The following is a 22,082-nucleotide window of genomic DNA, read 5'->3' on the forward strand; positions in this document are numbered from 1 at the left end:
AATATAACTCCGGATCCTATTGACTACTCTTTATTCAATTTTGTAAGTTACTAAGTAATATTGTTTGTATGACAAACATGGTTTTTGGAAATAATTAAAATATCCACTTTTGAGAAAATGGGTACGAAAAATTTATTTGCGATACCTTCAGTTATTTTTTAACGGGACATAGGCACGTAATATCTCGTGTCAATTAGCCCTCAAGACCTTTTCAACGCCGTCTGAATCACTTCTAAAGAGGCCCTGATTGCCGAAATATTGCGATTTAAAGATAACAAAATGTTGAAAAAAAAATGCTCATTATCTCACATTTTGCGTCCTTGTAATTTCGGAAATACGAAAGATATTAATCTTCAACTTAGGTGCTCTTCGTAATGCAGTATTAGAATAGGCTAATGGACAACACTAGGCAATAGATAATGTCCAGTTAACATGAAGACGAAAGAAGAGTTGCTCTCTCGAAAGATGGTGTTAAAATGGGAATATGCATTAGAAGCACTAGGCAATGGATAGTATTGGCCAACTAACATGGCATGCCAAAGAACCTATTTACGTATATTGAAAAATCGCTTTTAACTTTAAAGTTAAGAAATGTATTTAAAGAGAACGAGTTGGTGACCGAACTTTCATACAATCCTCCACATGCTAGCCACTGGTATGACACTAAACAACGTTGACATAATTTGGAGATGTTGATTGATTGATTTGGTGTTTTAAGTCCACTTTATGCACAGTAAGGCTAATCGGGACTGGACGGTTTATAGTGGGATCCGAACCACTGTGCCATGTGCCTCCACCGGGTATCGAACCCGGGACTCCTTGATTACAAGGCGACAACGCTACCACTGCGCCATCGTGGAGGCACCATTTGGAGATGTTGTGTGACACACATCTTTAGGAAGCTTAGGACTATCTGTTCTCAAATTTGTTTATTATGCATTTAGATTCAGATTCAGGTAGCGCACTTATTACACAATGAATGTTATACATTTCAGAGTATTATGCGTTGCACCCGGATACACACCTGACGGGTATAGATTAATCATCATGAGCTCTCAAGACGTCGATCCAGAACCCTTCGACTGCGGCGTAGCCATCAAGCGCCTGCTATGCTGTTACGACACTTTGTTAGGATGGGACACTCTGAAGAGAGGCACTGTGATAATCTGTGATTTGAAAGGATTAAAAGCCGCACATGTAGTGAAAATTACTTTTCCACACATAAAGAAAACATTGACGCTGCTTCAGGTAAGCCTTTCTTACTTAGTAGGCTACTTTTTTATTAACTTCAAGGCTAATACTGTCTAACTAACTATCACTGTAATTAATTTCTTTGTTGTCTTGTATGTAGGGCATCCGACGATGACATGGGATTGTAGCTTTCTTTTCCCGAGGTATCGTCAAGCGGGGTAACTTAGTCATGAGACTGATAGATGTCGGTAGGAGTCACATGATGGTGGATCAAAGGGAGTGTGAAGCCACAGACGTGCAGTTGTGGAGCGGACATCAACGGAGGAAGTGTGTTGTGTGCAAGTGCATTGTGCTTTAGCGCTTTTTCTCGTGCACGGTGCCAAGAACATATAAGAAGGTAGTTGGTGGTCGGAAATTTCAGAACTATACCTCCGATCAGGTGCAGGAGGCTTTACGACTGATCGGAAAGGAAAAACGGTCGTGGAAGCGTGACGATCTTACCTCTTCGTGGGGATAATTTTGACCTGCTAGAAACGTAAGCAGAGATGAGGAAGTTACCCCATTTGCTGGGGTAACTTCGTCACGAAAATACTGACGTATTTGCACCCATAATATTTTTTGGAATTTCTTTGGTATTCCTTCAGTACATTTATAGAGGACAAAGTGTTCCTCGCGTATAGTTTTTGTGTTGTCACTCGCCACGGATTTTGCAGGGCACATTAGAATATGCCAAAATGTACGAAGTAGGTAGGTGATTTCAGGGAGGAATATTCCCAGCAATGCCCTTTCATTGAGTGGTTCATACATTCATTGAGTCTATAGCAAGCGGGTACGTGCGAGCAATCGTCCAGGGTAAGGACGACAGGGGAGTGGTGCTGTCCACGTTACTTTAACACTATCTGCTGCGAACAGCTGGTATCTGCAGTTGCGTTGCCCACCACCATACAACCCCTTCCCTCTCAAGCGTTCATTGGTTGAGCCCTGTCGAGTCACTACTTGCGCACGAACATGGTTTCGGTCGCTTGCTCAATAAATACCTGGGACAGAGCATATATTGTTATTTGAACATGAAAACTCTGATTTTGAAACATCGTTGCGTAGCGTAGAAACAGATTTTAATATTGAAATAATCATACAAGAAAAATACAAATAATAAAAATATGCTAATATTTACTGTAATATACATTTCCATGTAAAAAAATCATGCGTAATCCTATGTATAAAAGCCTCAATCCCACAACTCACTGACATAAATGTTCACCGTAAAGGAAGGCCCTGAGACAAAGAATGGTCCATTACAAAAACCTACCCCGAGAAAATCTAAAAATTCACTTAATTTTAAGGGTGAAAATGTATTTCTTTATATCCCTAATATCGCCAATTTCTAGTGGCTACAAATCCGACATTTTTTTCATAGTTCATCTCCCATGACCAAACCTTCTGATGCATGACTATATAATTTGGAGCTGTGTGCTGACACGGTCGTGCCAGGTTCAAGTATAGGATATTAATAGTCATAAGAATATGTTTATCTCAATACAAATTGAGAATGAGCAACATGAGACTGTATATTGGTATACGCGTGATATCTCCCAGGGCACGGGAAAACATTAAGATTTGCAGTAAATAGAAACATAAACACAGAACTTACGTTTATCATATGAATTCAGAATCTATTTATCTTGATTATGCAATTTAAAAAGAACCAAAGTTATACATCATAACGAAACTCACAAAAAAATCACAGTAACAGCACAATCTATCTCTCATGCACTTCCATTAATCTCGTAACTTCCAGCTACAAGATTCATATATATCAGGCGGGATGGTGTACTTCAACAGTCTGTTCATACGTCCGGGAAGGACATGTCTATTGAGAAACAAAATCGACGACGACTCGTGGAAGCACTCACTGTCTAGGAGATTTTGGATACAACCTTCTAAAAGTATCTTCCTCGTGTGTGGAGAACAATTAAAAATCTTCAGATTGTCGAAATTCATCTTGCACACTTCCTTGCCAGTTTTTGTGTCCAATAACACTGCCGTGTTGAATTTCACTTGGGTAGCTATGAACGGTCCTGTCCACAAATAAAACAACTTGGAAACGGTTGGGTTAACAGCTGAACTTGGACGATGACTTCTTAGCAGCACCAGGTCAACCTCCTTCAACTGCAAAGCATGGCACTTCTGTTTCAGTTTCCGCCTCTGCAAAGCATATCGTTCCCTTAACTGCACTTGAACAACCTTACTCTGCCAGTCGTTCTCACCTTCTTCTGACTCAGGCCATGGAAAATCTCTTAGCACTTGTGGTGGAACTGAATGGTGGAAAAACAATTCAATGGGTGAATATCCTGTAACTTCAGAAAGAGAATTGTTAATTAACCAGGCAACTTCATAAAGATGTTTGGATCAAATTTGCTGATCATGCTGGCAATAAACCCTAAGTAAACGAGTTATCTCTTGGTTGGCTCTCTCCACTAGGTTTCGTTGAGGGTGATAGGGCGTCGGACACACATGTTTCATTCCCATGGATTCGATGAAACTCTGCCATGATCGGGAAGTGAACTGGGACCCTCTACAAAATTAGTTTAACAGCTGGATAATGGGCGAAATATCTCTACTTCATTAAGCGAATTATCTCAGTGGTACTAGCCTTCCGCACAGGATAAACTGTGACGAACCTATAGAAAACATCTATAAGGCTGAGAATATATTAGTACCCTGAAGAAGGTGGTAACTTTCCAATAAGGTCAATGGAAAGCATCTCATGAGGTTCCTTTCCACTAATGTGTAGCTTTTCCTTCATGATACTTTTGCACAAATCAGGCAATCACGGATATAGTTATAAATATCAGGTTTCATTTTTTTTTCAATAATATCAGAATTGCAATTGCCTATAACACTTTCCCACACCAAAATGACCGCCGTCATCATGATTTTTTTTCCAGAAGCTCGGGACGTCTGAAATTCGGAACACACAACTTGTATTGTGAGGCCTCCCCACTGTATCTTCTAAACAGCAATCCATGATGAAGTTTAAAGGACTTCCGTAACCTGGTCATGCCTGCATCTTCGTTTTCAGTAGGCTGCTGAAGTTTAGCAATAATTTCACTGCAAAAAGAATCTTTAGCCTGGGCTTCTTTCCAATCACTCACTTCTTCATCTTCATCTTCTTCCCAGAGAAAATTTATGTGGTAATGCAGACAATCAGACTCCAGCTTGCTCTCGGTATCTGCCTTCACAGGATATCTAGATAACGTATCAGGAATGATAATTTCCTTTCCACTAACATACACTATTTCGAACTGATATGATTGGTTTTTCAAAGACCAACGGGTCAATCGACTATTCTAATTTTTACTATTTTGCAGCCACTGTAGTCCTTTATGATCAGTATAAATTTTAAATTTTCACCCCTACAGATAGACTGCAAAGCGTTCTATTCCAAATAATATAGCAAGGCACTCAAGTTCATGAACAGAAAAATTAAGTTCATTGTTACGTAACTTTCGGCTAGCATACTGGATAACGAAAATATCATGTCCGCCTGTCTGGAACAAAACGCAACCGAGCCCTTTTCTACAGGCATCTGACTGCAGACAAAGTTCTTTAGTAAAATCTGGTTGCGACAGCGCAGGCGCACTAACCAATTCAAGTTTCATCAATTACAAGAATTCATTTTCTACTTTTGTCCATTGAAATGTCACATTTTTAGACAAAAGATAAGTAACTGGTTGCACTTTTACTGCAAACTTTTCAAAGTACTTTCTCCTCCAAACGGCAAGTTCCAAAAATTTTCTAACGTCTTTTTTTATTTCTAGGTCTAGGAAAATTTAAAATGGCGTCGTTTTTCTTAGGATCTGTTAGGATGGAATCCCCAGAAACAATATGCCTTAAACATAATATTTCCGACTTAACTAAGGCACATTTCTTTAACTTCATCGTCATTACAAATTCTTCTAGTCTGGTCGAACATAATTAATGTGCCAGAAATGTTTCTGCAAATCACTATCGAAGAGTAATAAATCGTCGATATACTGGGTCAAAAATGAATCAGTTTCGGGCCCAAATATAGAATGCATAGCCGAAACGAAAACTGAAACTGCGTTAGCTATTCCGAAAGGCACTTTTTAAACATCCACTGTCTTCCTTTATACGAAAATGCTGTGTATGACTGGCATTCTTGCTTTACAGGAATCTGCAGATACCCGGATACCAAATCAAAACTAGTGAAGTACTTGGCACCTTTAAATTTCTATTAGTTCAACAGAACTTCTAGGAACAATAACAAACTTGTTCAACAACCGAAAATCTACACACGGACGTACAGACCCATCCGGTTTGTCCACAACAATTATCGGGTTCAAGTACGGAGAGCTACAAGGCACAATCGTACCCCAATTTTTCCATTTTTGCAGCTCAGCCTCCAGTTTTGCCCTTTTTGCCACTGGAATCGGGTACGGTCTTTCACTCGCTGGAACGTTACTGGACAAATGAATATCACAAACTAAGTTCTTGGGAGTGTCAGGCCTCTCTGAAAACACTTTACTATGTGTAATAAATATCTTAAATAATTCGGCTCTTTGCTCCTTAGTCAATAATTCACTGGAGTCAATCTTCTCTCTTGTATCCTCTAGCGGAGTAGCCCATTTATTGTAGCTAGCTTCAATCCCCTGGACGCTCATCTGCTGATCAACGGAATCATCATCAAGCTTTTGCTCAATTGGCTCTCCATCCACCATTAAATACAACTTTATGCTTGAGATTGATCTCTGCTTCATATTTCTGCAGGAAAGAATAACCCAATAATAAGTCTGAAGGCAACTCCTTCACAACAACAATTTCTAAAGGTATGGTGTTCTCAGCAATTTCCGGCACGATTCTGCGCTTTCCCACAACTCGAGTTCGACTTTTTCCAGCGAAATCAATAGGTCGCACCTCTGGAGTAGCTTGTAACATGGCTCCTGGCAAATTTTGCGTTATTTTCGTCAAAATATCTAGACTCAGAACAGATATTTCAGCTGCAGCGTCTACTATACAAGTGATATCAACATTTGCTACACGTGCCTTCAACTCAGGCGCTCTTCCAAAGTTTTTAGACTGACTAACCTGACACAAATTGTAAAGAAACTCACTCTATTCATGATTAATAACAAATACCAGCTTCAGTTCATTATTTACAGACTGGGAAATATTTTCTGCAGGCCCCAGTTCTATCCGAGACCACCTGACATCAGAAGGGGACGTTTCTATGCCAGGCATGGGGTAAAATCCCGCACCTGGTCGAGATTTGCTCCAGTCTCCCTGCAAAAATTTCTGGTCAGCTCGACGCTCTGTTGCTGCTCCTTACTAAGGTACGACACTGCAGCATCTGTTTGTAAGCCACTGCTCGCCACTTGCAATCGTTGAGAGCTACGACCTTCCCTCAAAGGTTCACTGTGCTCCGGTGAAGATAAACGGTTCTCAGTTCGTGGTTTCTCACAAGGTTCGTATCTGGTAGCAGCATACTCACGGCTCTACCTATTTTGGCTTTGTTGACTATAACGATTGTCGTTTCTATATGGACATACAGAGCGATTTTTACGGTAATTGTTCTGCCTCTGGACCATACAAACCCTCGGGTTTCTGTTTACCGAGTTGCCTGGAATATCTCGGTTGTTCTGGTGAGTAGGATTCTCCTTTCTCCACGCAGTTCGCCAAGCATCCTGCTCTTTTCCGCTTGCTCGTGTCTCTTAACAAATTGTGCAAGCAAATCAACAGTTACGGGAGCGTGGGTCATACACAATTGCTTCACTCTATAAGGCAATTGGCCGATTATGAGGTTTACCACCTCCTGCTCTGTGTAGTGGCTACTCAGGTTTCTGTAAGGAGAGTATACAGACCAAACATATTCTCCCAAACTATTGTAATTTTTGTGCCGTTTGGCCCTAACAGATGCCAACTCCCTTTATTTTGCCTCTGAAGAAGCAAAACGCCTCTTAAACGCCCTGCGGAAATCTGAATATGTGTGGAAATCATTCTTATGAGAGTAGAACCAATGATAAGGCATGCCCGTTAGCAAACGAGGAATAAACTCCAGCCTATATCTATGCGAGATATGAAGGATCTCAAGGTTGGTATCTAATTCCTTCAGATAAATCTCAGCCGAAGTGGCTATAATATTTCCGTCGAATTTCCGCATGGATTCAGGTCAGCCATCCGGGGAGTCATCACACCACGCGTAGCATTGGTTCGAGGTTTTCTTTCTTTTCTCTGTTCTGATAAAGTCGACTCGCTGCCTGAAGAACTGGAAACGATCTCTCTGTGGCGTTTTTGCTTCCCTTGTTTGGATTCCATATCATTTTTCCACTCTTCAACATTCTCTCTAGGACCCTCTGTGCCTTTACGTTTTTTCGCCACCATCTCTTCAACTCGCAAATTCAGGTTTTCTCCCAGCTGATATGCCATACTGGTCACCTGGTTGCCCAACTCTATGGGCATTTCTTCCCTGAAACCGCTCTGCGTTTCAGTGATTCCTTTCGGAAGTCCTCCTTGGTCTGCTCAGCTTCTTCCCTCAACAGAACAACTGTTTCATGGAGTTTAGATTCCACCTGCTGAGAATTTGACTGACATGCTTGACGTTGGCTCATCATCTCAATTTCAAGGCTTTCCTTCAATTTCCGCTGTCCCTCAGACATTTGCAGAGTCAGTTGTTCGATCCTCCTTCCCATCTCTGAATTGGACGCAGCGAGTTGTGAACAACTCTGGGACAGTTTCTCCTCCATCCTTTCTTCTAGCCAGCACTCAAGAGTTCTACTACTTTCTTCTAGTTTTAGTTGTAAACTGTGCTCCAAAATATTCACATTTTCCTGGAGTTTATCCTCTAACCTCCTACAGTTCTCATGTAACTTACCCTCCAAGCTATCAGAATGTTCCCGCATTCTAGATTCTAGATTATTAGCATTTTCCGTAATCCTTTCCTGGATTCTAAGTTCTAGATTACTAGTATTTCCAGTAATCTTTTCCTGCATTCTAAGTTCTAGATTACTAGAATTTTCAGTAATTCTGTCCTGGATTCTAAGTTCTAGCTTACTAGAATTTGCCTCCAGCATTAGCTGTAATGACGCGAGAAAATCAGCAGTAACAGGAACAACAGGAACTACAAGTTTTTATTTGATTGCCAGACATGTTAATTCACCAGGAAAATTACTTAACGGGCGCCAAACCAAAAGACCCAATCAGTAAGGTGGAGTGAAAATATAGGGCATTTTTTTTAAAAAAAAAATTAAGATGCCTGTAGTTGGAAAGGCTGTGTTATTATACAGTTAATTAACCCTAACTATTTCAGAAAAAAATGATTTTTAGTGGTGCCCCAGGGTCACTGATAATTTCATATTGAAAATCAGCATTTACGCACCGAAAATTATAACTTTTTATTTATTTTCCTGAACTGAAACACAGAATACCGTGTTTCCTAAGTAAACAAGTGCAAAAAATAGATATTTGAATACAACCATAAAGTTGTGCTACCGAAATACATAAAATAAACTACCGAAGTACCCATTAGTACCCAAAATATGTAACAATGTTAAACTTTTACATTTACATATAGCCCAATATCGTATTACTAATTACATTTAAAACTTATATTCTTTCTTAGTGTGAAATGTTTTCATCAATGCTCTTGACTTGATAGTTGAAAATATAAATCCATCTCTTTGCACTGGAGCATATACCATCAACACAAAGGTCACAAGAGTTGTCAGATTATTTGAGGGTTTATCAGTCGATACATACAACCTTAGCATTCTTGCAGCTGTTGTTAGCCATCTAGAATGGTTTAATGGATGGGCCTGGTTTGCGATTCGCTAATTCATCACTGCAGTGTCCATTTGTTACACTAATACACCAATACATCATAGAGATACCTCTGATCAGTACTTAAGTCTTCAAAATCAACATTCCCAACAAGCTGACAAGAAGAAGGAACATTTATTGGATCGAATTGCACAAGAGGTTGTTTTTTCAAGTTTGTAGAGCTGTTCTTATTTCCCCAGAAAAGAACATTTTGGACCAGTTGTGAATCCATCATTTTCTGAAAGAAATGGTGCAGTGGGAGTTCATTAATATGAAGCAAACAAATAAGCCACTAGAGGGGTCTACCAAGTTCTTTTTTGAGTAAAACAATAACTCCTCCTTTGTTTCCTGTATTCACATTTGTACCATCACTAGAGCTAGGAATTTTAGGTGCAAAAATTTGCCACTAAAGGTGCAAAAAAGGTGCCAATTTTTGTACAAAAAAGGTGCTAAAATAGGTGCTAATTTTCAGATGTAAAATTTATTTGAGCAGTGCATATATATATGATTCAACTTGTCTGGATAAACACATAGAGTATTCTCTGGTTTTAAATCGTTTAATATAACTAAGCAAAGAAAATTCTCTGATACATTAGAAAGCGACATAAAGGAAAACATGCTTCTTCTTACTTGCTTAGAATTAGTCATTTAGAAAACTGTTAAAATACATTACATTCAAAATTTCTATGTTCTTCTGAGTGAGGCTACATCCGCGGTCACTAAGCAGATACTTGTAAGTTGAAAAAGAACGTTCAACGTCAACAGACACAAGTGGTGCGTATTTTGTTTTCAACCGGTAATCCACATCCTTGTTGGTTGCGACTTCTTGAACATCAGGGTTTTTGGCTAAATTTTGTTCTAACTTCTCTTTCCCGACCCCTTGCAGCTCTCGTTGCACATCCATCAAAACAGCCCACTGTACTTCCTTTTCAGGACACTGCTCCACCAGTTTTATTTGCAGTAGTAAGGAAAGAGAAGCCATGTACAACATAGAGTTCATCTTGCAATTCCTGTTTAAGTGCAAGCACGCTATAAATGTCCTTGCTGTCTCACTGAAAAATTCATTTGTATTTCTGAATTGTTGTCGCTTCCCATCTTTACCATCTCGTAGTTATTTATTCCTGACGTGCTTCCCACTTTGTAGATGCTGCACAACCCGAGTGCGTGGGTGTTTGTCATCAACAGCAATAGAAATATCACACACATCACACCTCAGGACAGATACATCACTCTGAATGCCATCACTGCTAAACTGTTTAACAATGTCCTTCAGTTTCCCAACATTTACTTTATGTTTTGGCATGGTGAACAAGCAAATCCGATGCATCGATCACATACTGCAGTTACCTTGCTCGCTGAGACGGGAGAAGGAAACTGAAACAAAACAGCTTTCCTACAACAATTCGTAAACATTACAGCATAGGACAAGAAGAGCACAACTTCTAGCAATTGTAACGCGTCATTGTTGGCACTGTTTAAAGTCCGCACGCTTACTACATTAACGTCCAAGAACTGAAGAAAGCAGATTCATTGTTGTGCGGTAAACAAGAATTGCGTGCCAAGAAGCTGTGCCTCGAATGTGGGTGGGTTTAAACAGCGCGTGAGTTGTATTAAAAAAATGATAAAGATGCAAAAAGGGCGAAAAGGTGCGAAAGGTTCTGAGATTGTGAAAAAGGTGGAAAAGGTTCTGAGATTGTGAAAAAGGTGCAAAAAGGTGCAACCGAAACACCATGAGTAGAGTTCAATACGTGCTTATTTTGGGGATGAGTTACTTTTTTACCCATTTTCACACAAAAAAATTTAAGGCGCAGCACCTGAAATTCCTAGCTCTGACCATCACATCCAACTGCTAAAAGATCGTCCATACTTATTTCCTTCCTAGCACAGAAGCTCAAGATCTCATTTTTTATAGTAAGAGATGACCCATTGGATACAGTGACGTGTCCCATATACTTTGAATTTGGCTCCTGGACTAAAGTCACATGCTCTTCTGTTACGACGAGACCATAATTCTTCACTCCTCTCTTCTCATTAATTCTTCTCTGGTCCTTCCTGCCATCAAAATACAATCCAGTCAGAGTATCCAAACTACCAGCAGCTGTTTTCCTGACTTTACTTATTTCCCTTCTAACCTTGCTCCTATCTATCACTTTAGAAACATATGCATCACTAATAACACCTACATCTTGAAGAACTGCACTAGCAATTTTAGCAGCACTTCTGTCAGATATGCAATGTCTGTCACACTCTCTAGCAAAATTCTTAAGAGGCAACCGCATTTGAGTTTCGTTTGAGGTTAATGAGGAATTCGCTGAAGTGGAGGGCATTTCCGATTTGGTTTTAAGTACTTTACTCGTGTCGCTGTCAGTATCTCAACCTTCTTCCTCCAGGTCACTTGATGGACTTGATTGAGGACTAATAGTAGCAGCATTGACACTACAGCTTGACAAATGTTTCTGAAGTCTTGCTTCTTCCATAGCTTTTCTTCCTTGCTTCTTCCGCAATTCTTTGGATTTTTTTAAATCAGTTTTCCCAATGAACATTTTTCTCGTTCTTTGATCCAAAAGAAATTCTCTTTCTTGAATAGGTACTTTCTTCTCTCTAGAACAAACACAGGTTGAAAAGTCTTTACACTTGCAACACGATATATCAAATAATGTAGAGTTACCATGTGAGAAATACAATGCAATTTTTTCTTGTAGTTTTCTTCATTTTGTCTATACTTAAAGGGCTTTAAGAGATTTCGATAGTGTTCCTAAAGTTTTTTCACTTTTGCAACGACTTGCTGATGTGACACTGATGGCAATGAAGCTTTCATCAAAATTCCTACCACTTGCTGAGAAACACTTTCACTAATTTCTGAAACATGAGGTTCCTGCGTTTTTCTCATTTTGCTTTTAAAGGCGGATATGAAGATATAATTTCATCACATCCAGAATTCTCCATGTGTCTTTCAATACTCTGAAATAAGTGGAAATATGAAAACTTCGGAGGCCTTTGGGCACTAGAAGAAATTGACCTAGAGAGCTGATTTTTTATATTTGACTATCTGACACCAAAATGCAACTTTCTTGACTACAGGCATTTCGAAAATAAAAAAAAAATATCCATGTATCTTTGAATACGCTAAAATAAGTGGAAATATGAAAACTTCGGAGGCCTTGGGGCACCAGAAGAAATTGACCTAGAGAGCTGATTTTTTTATTTGACTATCTGATACCAAAATGCAACTTTTCTGACTACAGGCATTTCGAAATTCAAAAAAAAAATTCACTCCACCCCACCAATCAGCGTTCTCCACGCAAATACTGCAACAGCGTCAGAGGGAACGAAACTCGTATTCGCGATTAAAAATACCACCTGAGCGCTAGTGTTGCTTCCAATATGGCCGCTCTATGTAGGATAAATCTTTGTTTACATTCAGTAGTAGTATGTAATAGCTGCGTGTTGTTATTGCTGGTATGGAAGAGACGTTTAAAATACGCGATATTTTTAAATATGGCGAATGGGATGTGAATTCCAGGAACTATAACGAAGGTGAAGCTGTGCTGAGAGCGAAGCATTTAATTATGATAGGTAAAAATGTCACGGAAAACGCAAACGAAACGAATATATATGCACTGGTTCTTCAAAGCAGTGCTGTTTCATCTGCACCTCGGTTGTAACTGGGGCTCTCAGAAATGATTTGAAAATAATCCAATTCACCTGTATTGCAAAGCTTGGGCAGGAGAAAAATGTAAACATATCTTTGCAGTTCTTTCCCCAAAGAGGCACACTGGTTTCATAACAACACAGGTTAATAATTATAACAATAACAACAATTTCATTGAGGCTATCTTCAGTCTTCACTGAAAATTTGACTTATTGACTGAATGAAACAGCAACATTAGCATGTCAATTTCCTTTTTCTGACTTACCATTATGATTACAGACAATAATTAATTCTCAAACTATTTCTATCTTCGCACTTAATCGACTTGCGCCTGTTCCAAATTACATGCATACTATTTTGTTTTCGAAAAAAATGTTATATTCATAGCAAACAATTTACAACTTACTTTTATGGTAATAAAATCATCTTTCGGAAAATAAAGTGAACAGACTCGTGCGTTCTTCGTAATTTCCTTGCCGCATTTCAGTTATGCCAATCTTGTCAATCAGTTCTGTTTTCCCTGATTTATTTACAAATTTCATTTTCTTGATCCCACGGGTTGGGAAATGCATGTAGATAAGCTTTTCACATGTCCTGGCCCACAAAACGATTTAGAGGATAAAACTGAACAGTATACGCTACTTTTTCGCATATTCCCTATGCTTCGAACGGCTTCAAAAGAGCGAAGTGTCCTACTTGGAGTGGTTCATGAAAATCTCACCAGATGGCATATCGGATAATTTTAATCGCGAATAGTGTGAGCGGGCCCCGGTCTACGGGGGGTTGAAATCACTGATCGCTCGCTTCTCCACCACCTCTCTTGGTGAAGGGGCGTGGGAACACTTGATGTTTCGAAGGAGACAGAGTTCAATGAATAAGTATGATCATAATGATTTGCATTACAGATTTATTTTGGGAGTCCACGTGCGAATGTGTGAATAGGCAGAAGCCGCTACTGTTTGAAAGTCAAGGTGGGGATTACCGAGAATGACGGAATACAATTGAAAGGGTATGGGGTAAAACATGGTGAGCGACATTTTGGTAATTTTTGAGTTACAAAGTAAAATGTACCATCCTTCAATATTCGGGTGAAATTGCCATGTCATACAATTTACATTGGGCTCAGTGAAGCGTTTTGAATTTGGTAAACACAACACAAGAACAATTTATCTAAAGTATAGCGTCTACTAACATTTTTTCTTATAGAACTCCGAAATTATCAAAATGTCACTCATCATCTTTTGCACCCGAGGACTTCAATTATTATTAAAAATGTAAACATGCCTTTTCAATTTAGGGTCGTTATCGAATGTAAGACAACTAACTGTTTTGAAACGGGCAGTACGTACCCAGTTTATTATAAGAAAACAGCCAAAACTATCTTGAGTACTAGTACAATATTAGAGCACGTAGAAACATGACGTTACGTTATAAACTTTTGAAACAAACGAACGCAGTCACTTGTTTATCTCCCTCTCATACTATATGCTGACATTTTCAAAAACGTTAAGAGCATTGAGGAACCCTAACATGGCAGAGGCCTCCAGATAGCGCAGTGGTAGCGTCCTCGCCTTGTAATCAAGGGGTCCAGAGTTCGATACCCGGTGAAGGCACATATTAGTTCGGATCCCACTTTAAACTGTAGGTCCAGTCCCGATTAGCCTTACTGTGCATAAAGTGGACTTAAAACACCAACTCAATCCAATCCAAAACCTAACATGAGAGCGCGCAGAAAGTGTCCCCAATCGCACCAATGGCTCACTGATGTAAATTTTCTCCAAGAAATAAGTCCTGTGAAATAGTTTCAAAACAAAGACAAAATTAAAAAAAAAGCCTCACTTCTTTCTTCAATGTGATAATGCCCTTTTCTAACGTCCCTAGAAACATCAATTTTCAAGAGCGAAATTCGACATTTTTTTTTCATATCTTGAAATCAACAACAATGCAAATGATTCGATTTCACATTGTGTGTCAGAAGAGTGACAGTTACATAAGAAGATGTAGCCATGCAACTTAGTACTCATTACGAAAATAACTACAGAGTGTTCACCGTGAGACTCCTACATTTTAAACAAATATAGTGGAAAGAAACATTTGTGCACCATCAATGCTATACATAAAGATGCTAATGTAACTCACACAACTCACAAAGTTCAGTTCAGTGTACTTGCAAATGGGCGCCTTTGGTGGCATTTTGGTCTTTCACGGACTCTACAAAAATGATACTTTCTGCCACCGTGTCCCTTCACAACACTGCCGGTCGTCAACAACTGATGACGTCACTGCTTTATTGTCTTAAATGTCGGTGTACACACGAGGAAAGTTTCGTGGCACTTGTGTAATAGATTTTGTTTCTGCATACCACAACACAACGCTCGTTTGGAATCGTCATTTTAGAAACAATTTATTGTTTTAGTGCCACTGTGGTTCTAGCTCGAACTACAACATTACCATGTCAACGTTTTGAGTATATGCATCTGCTCCTATTGGAATCACAACAGTATGACCTGAAATGAAAAAGAAATACACTTTCGAAATGTTGGAGAGGACTCGCTCTATATGGTGACTGATTTAATCCAATGTTAGAGATCCAACACTGTCTTGTTTCCATATTTATTGTTGACCATTGCAACTTGAGGAAAGATTATTTTCAATTGGTTTTCAGAAGTTCAAGTTAAACGAATATGTGTTTGTGTATTCATTTTATTTATTAAACTAGAAAAACATGAAGGCTGACACGCGAGCGAGAAGGCCACGTTGAAAGTGCTCTAGTATTACATATTATATCGTGGACTTGATTTATATGAAAATGTAATTTTTGTGTTTTATGTTGCGTTCTGTTCTACTTATGCAGTTTTGTGTGCTTCCGTCAGATTACATCGGCGTAGGTTCCTATAGTTCATTTTACATGGGGATTGGTAAATTATCCATTATGAATGAGATAAAACTTATGCTCGTACAGTAAAAAACACCTGCGAGATATACTATTGGCTGTTCCACATGAACAGTCGGTACATCTATGGACGAGCAGAGTTGAAAATATTTACTAATGAGGAAGTAGTAGGGAACGGATATTGATTGATTGATTGAGTTGGTGTTTTAAGTCCACTTTATGCACAGTAAGGCTAATCGGGACTGGACCTACAGTTTAAAGTGGGATCCGAACCACTATGCGCTTCCACCGGGTATCGAACAAGGGACCGCTTGATTACAAGGCGACGACGCTACCACTGCGCCATGGGGAATCCCGATAGGGAACGGGTTTTTACATATATACATATTTATGCATGAAGCTGAAATCTATTATATTTTGTATTTTTTTGCCCATCATGGCATGTAGTATCGAAAAATTCAGTTTTCATTTACCATATTTGTACATATATTATGTACGTTTCGGATCATATTTAGCATATTTTGATTAGTTTGACATATTATTTCCATATTTCAGAACCTTTCTCAACATATACTCCATATTGGTGCACATTTCTCTTTTGACCGAAGATGTTGGGTGAATTCCTTTCGGATAATGGACAAATTTGAAAACCTCTCCAATTATATTTTGCGATATTGAACGCAGTTTTAGTGAATATAAATCCATTTAAAGAGACAACAGAAGTAAATTCACTTTTGAACACTTACAACAAAATTTTGTTTTTCACTGTTTTGGAAACAGAAAATGAAAACACATTTTGTGTTGTTTTACAATTAATGTCATTTTATGTAGCTCGTGCAGTGTCATATATTATTAAAAAAGGTATTTTTTTAAAAAAAATTAAGTCCATATTTAACTCCATATTTTTTCGTGAAAATAACTAAATATTGAGCACATTTTTTAGTACTTTCTAAAAGAACACACAATGTGTTTTCATTTTCTGTTTACAGAACAGTGAAAAACAAATAAATCCGTTCGGTGCTCATAAAGTCATTTGTTTTTGTTTACGCTGGCTTATTGCTTCGAACGATTAGTAGATAACAATGCATGCGTGTGGGTAAGTATTACGTTCTATTATATTAGATTTGTGTACATTAATTATAATTGTAAACGAAATTTATCCAATTTCAGGAAGGATATCCAGACCAATTCAATAATATTTTTGTGTTAGGATTGAATTCCATTACTACAAAAATTATGAACCTCATAATTAGCTGCCTGAAAGAAAAGCTCCGGAAAAGGGTGAGTTAAGTGTACTTATTTCACTACAGAGTTTCTCGTCCAGAAGAGTGACCTGGAGTAAAGTTGGCTACTCTCTGCTCGTTCACAAAGGCTATGTTGCCAATTTAACTTGTTCTGTACTTAGAAAACTTTTAGGTCGGAAATGTACATAAAAGAATGAACGTAGAAATTTGTCCAGCACCGCGAGCCAAAGAAGAAAATACTACTGAAATATTGTAAGGTGAGAGGATTTGTTGTTAATCTTAAGTCGGCTGACATGCAGTAGTTTTCAGTTAATAACTTATGCTTATTGCTCCATACCACTAACTGAATATTAGTAGTTGTATTTGCTATAATACCAGCGCCGGAAAGTATGAACCCCCCTCAAGCAGATTTGGCTACACTTAAAACAAGCTCAACATGCCCATATGAGCTTTTTGCTCAAGTGTGGAATCTTGTCTAATCCAAGATTTTTGTAAAAAATGCCCTCGGGAATTTCTCGGAAAGTATGAACCCCCTCAGATTGATTTGCCTATACTTATAAAAGGCACTTCTGTGAGATTGTTGTCCATAAATTTGTTAAAAATTTGATATTTTTTTGGCCACACTTAAAACTAGGCCACCCACACCCATACACACCCACCTATACACACCTACACCCACCCACACCCACCCACACATATTTACTTCCGGTCCACTTCCGGTCCACTTCCGGTCCACTTCCGGTCTACTTCCGGTCCACTTCCGGTCCACTTCCGGTCTACTTCCGGTCCACTTGTGGCCAAGTTGTGGCCTATTTCTGCTTTTTTTATCCAGCATAGAGTTTTGATTTGAACCCCAAGAAATTGTATATAAATACCAATGCCAAAAATATCAACACACATACACACATACACATACACATACACACACACATACATACACATACACATACACATACACATATACATACACATACACACATACACACATACACACACACACAAAGCACAGTGCTGAACCCAGCTGATATTTTTATCCAGCATAGAGTTTTGATTTGAACCCCAAGAAATTGTATATAAATACCAAAGCCAAAAATATTAAGTGTATACACACATACACACATACACACACACACAAAGCACAGTGCTGAACCCAGCTGATATTTTTATCCAGCATAGAGTTTTGATTTGAACCCCAAGAAATTGTATATAAATACCAAAGCCAAAAATATTAAGTGTATACACACATACACACATACACACACACACAAAGCACAGTGCTGAACCCAGCTGATATTTTTATCCAGCATAGAGTTTTGATTTGAACCCCAAGAAATTGTATATAATAAACAACAACAAAAATGCCGAATCAAAAACATTGTAATCAATGCAATAAGAATATATCCAGTCCCAATTGGGCTAAGCACCAAAAGATTTGTGACCCAGACAAATACAGAACTCCCACAAAAATTTGCCCCAAATGCAATAGAAAATACAGCATGCAATACTTCACATATACACATAAAGATACTTGCTCTGCACAGTCATAAACATTGCCCTCACAACCATCTACATCTGCTCTGAAAAGGAAGCATGAAGCACCTGTTAATGCTGGACCTGCAAAGCAGCCATGCTATGCACCCATCCATAGCAGTTTTAATGCCCAACTTAGGGATTACCGGTTTGTATCAGAGCCAAGATGTGACATTAAGAATTTTTTGAACAGTATAAATTCTGATCTGCAGGCAATTCTTAAGGCACAAAATGGCTCTTATAAACTGTCCCTCAAATTGTTTACACAATATAAAAAGCCAAATGGCACAAAATTTACACAGCCCCACATAACAGAAACTGTACCGGTATATTCAAATGCAAATTCGGACACAATAATAAGCAGCTTGATAAATCAATTGAATATTAAACACTCTGAATTTGCAGCAAAAGAGTCTGGATGGAGCCTATGCGGCTCTCCACACAAGTTATATGTTAATATTTCTGAATTCAGCCCATTACAAGGTTCTACATATCTGCCATTACCTGCCAATATTAAAAACAAACAAGCCGTGGTTAATATAAAAAATAATGATGAGAAATGCTTTTTGTGGTGTATATTAGCTGCTTTGTATCCAGTTTCAAGGGATCCTCAGAGAATAACTTATTACAAACAACATGAACACAAATTTGATGATGCAATGGAGGGTTTAGAATATCCAATGTCTGTTCAGAATATTGATAAATTTGAAAAAAAGGCCAGGCATATCAATGGCAAACAATTATCTATTAATGTATTTATTTGTTCCACTGGCAATTGCTTGATAGCACCTCTCAGAATCAGTACACTTGATGATGAATCTGCTGTTCCGATTGATCTGCTCTTAATTGAAGGGGATGGCAAATATCATTACACTCTGATACATAATGTTGAAGCTTTAGTCAGAAAACAACTAGACAAATCTAAGACAATATTCAAGTTGTGCAGAAGATGTTTAACTGTATTTTATGGCAGGAAAATGGTAAATAGGGTTCCTGAATGTAACACAGAAATTGCTAAAAACAAATTAATTGAGCATCTGAAATACTGTGGCAACTATAAACCTGTTCATATGGTGATGCCTAATCCAAGTGAAAATTGCAAATTCAAAAAGTTTGAAGCCTTGTCGGAACACCCAGCATATATTGTCTGTGATTTTGAATCGAACCTCAAGCCTCTTGCATTCTGCAATCCAGATCCTGAAGAATCTTCAATTACACCATACCAGCTACATGAACCTTCCAGCTTTTGTTATATAGTTATACGGGATGGTGTAGCTAGTGAACCACACTTATACATGGGACCAAATGCCATCAAAATATTTGCACATAGAATAGAAAATGAGTGCCATGACATAGCATCTAACATCTTATTAAAATCAAAACCTATGTTGCCTTTAACAGAGAAACAGATTGAGGATTTCAACAATGCAGAAAAATGTCCGGTATGTGATTCTGAATTTTCAGATACAAATATCAAGGTGAAACACCATTCTCATACAGATGGTAAATTCTTAATGGCCCTGTGTAATAGCTGTAATATTAAGATCAAGAGACCAAAATTTGTCCCCATATTTTGCCATGGAGCATCCAATTATGATTTCCATCATCTGATCAGATATGAGGGGTTTGAGAAGCAGAATTTAAATATTTTAGCTGAAAATGATGAGAAATATATATCTATTAGCAAGATAATTAAAGTTAATGGTGTTTCTATTCAATTAAGATTTCTTGATTCTTACAGAATTTTATCTGCTAGCCTGGCTACACTGGCCACTCAATTATCTGATGATCAATTCAAAATCACAAGTGCCTTGTTTCCAAATCAGGACCTGAAATTAATTAGGCGGAAGGGTGTATATCCATATGATTATGTTACAGATTTTTCTAAATTTGATTAGTGTTCTCTGCCACCACAAGAAGAGTTTTACAGCAAAATCAGAGGATCTGGAATCACTGATGAAGATTATCACCATGCTCAGTTGATGTGGAACAATTTAAAATGCCAGACATTTGGTGATTATCACATGGCATATTTGAAACTTGATGTGACCCTCTTAGCTGATATATTGCAGGCATTCAGAAAATCTTCTATGCAAAATTATAGACTGGATCCAATATATTTTTTCAGTGCCCCGAGCCTAGCATGGGCCGCAACGTTTTTGAACACTAACATGCATTTGGATCTGATCCACGATCAAGATAAGTATCTGTTTATGGAGAAATGTATAAGAGGGGGGATGGTGAATGTTCCCAGAGATATGCCAGAGCAAATAACAAATATATGCCTGATTATGATCCAGCACGGCCATCAAATTATATAGTGTATGTAGATGCCAACAGCCTCTATGGTCACGCTATGATGCAAAAACTGCCATATGCAGGGCTTGAATGGGTCGAAGATTTCAATATTGAGAATCTTAAGGATTTTGATGACAGTGACTATGGCCTCTTCTTAGAGGTTGATCTGACAATTCCTGATGATTTGCACAATAAATTTTCTGATCTGCCCCCAATTCCTGAGGTTCAGTGCTCACCTGGCTCTAAACAGAAGAAGCTCATGATGACGCTGGAGCCAAAACAGGATTATGTCATATATTACAAAAACCTCCAGTTCCTGATGAAACATGGTGTTCAAGTGACCAAAGTTGGCAAAGTCTTAAGGTTCAGGCACTCAAGATGGTTGAAACCATATATTGATACAAACACAGAGCTTCGAACATCTGCAAAGAGCCAATTTGATAAGGGCTTGTTTAAATTGATGGTGAATTCAGTGTATGGCAAAACAATTGAAAATGTCAGAAAACATACCGATGTTAAAATAATTACTGACCCCAGCCTGAGCAAAAAATTGGTTGCAAAGCCTAATTTCAATTATAGAAGAATTTATGATGGGCACATGGCACTTTTCAACATGAAGAAAACAAAGATTAAGTTTGATAAACCTATTTATGTAGGGGCTGCGATATTGGAATTGGCCAAATTACATATGTCAATATTGTATTATGATGTGTTGAAACCTTTTTATGGTGATAATATAAAATTGATGTACATGGATACGGATAGTTTTATTCTTGATATTAAAACAGAAGATGTTTATCAAGATATGTTACAGCCTGAATTGTTTAAATATTTTGATACCAGTGAACATACAAAGATTCAACACCACCACAACAAAAAGGTGCCTGGCAAGTTAAAAGATGAGACACTTGGTGATGTTATTGTGGAATTTGCTGGGTTAAGTGCCAAGATGTATAGTTTTAAAACATGTAGTGGTGTTGCTGCCAAAAGGGCCAAGGGCATTGGCAAAGTAACTGTGGAAAAAGATTTTGAATTTGAAGATTATAAAAATTGCATCAAATCCCAGAATTTAATCAAAACATCAGAATCCAGAATCCAGAGTGTGGATCACTTGCTGACTAGCAATATTGTAAGAAAAGTGGCTCTGGACCCACATGATGATAAGAGATGCATTTTATCATGTGGCATACATACTCTACCATGGGGTCATTGTGATTTGAAAAATGGGAATCAATGCCCAATTACAGAGCATGATTTGAAATAAATAAACATGCCTATGAACTTATTTGGGTTCAAAAAACAGGCTATTATGGAGCTGCCAACACCACAAGCCTCTCCTGATATGCTGTCTAAGCTGAGTGGCTTGTTAATTATTCATCTGAACAGCATACTTACAGATGTTGATGATAAAACAGGTAAAACATTGTACATATTTAAC

General features: G+C 38.2%; 1 protein-coding gene across 2 annotated transcripts in view; it reads left to right on the top strand.

The window, feature by feature from the left end:
• Window positions 1-22,082, top strand: part of LOC145979493 (alpha-tocopherol transfer protein-like) — a 73,531-nt gene that overhangs the window by 15,230 nt on the left and 36,219 nt on the right. For both annotated transcript variants that reach the window (XM_083112423.1, XM_083112424.1), the window contains exons 4-5: window positions 996-1,248; window positions 16,743-16,853. In XM_083112423.1, the coding sequence (XP_082968549.1) occupies window positions 996-1,248; window positions 16,743-16,853 (364 nt within the window). The remainder of the gene's footprint in view (window positions 1-995; window positions 1,249-16,742; window positions 16,854-22,082) is intronic.

The sequence above is a fragment of the Lepisma saccharinum genome, chromosome 26 (genome assembly GCF_977018435.1).
Source record: "Lepisma saccharinum chromosome 26, izLepSacc3.1, whole genome shotgun sequence".
NCBI lineage: Eukaryota > Metazoa > Arthropoda > Insecta > Zygentoma > Lepismatidae > Lepisma > Lepisma saccharinum.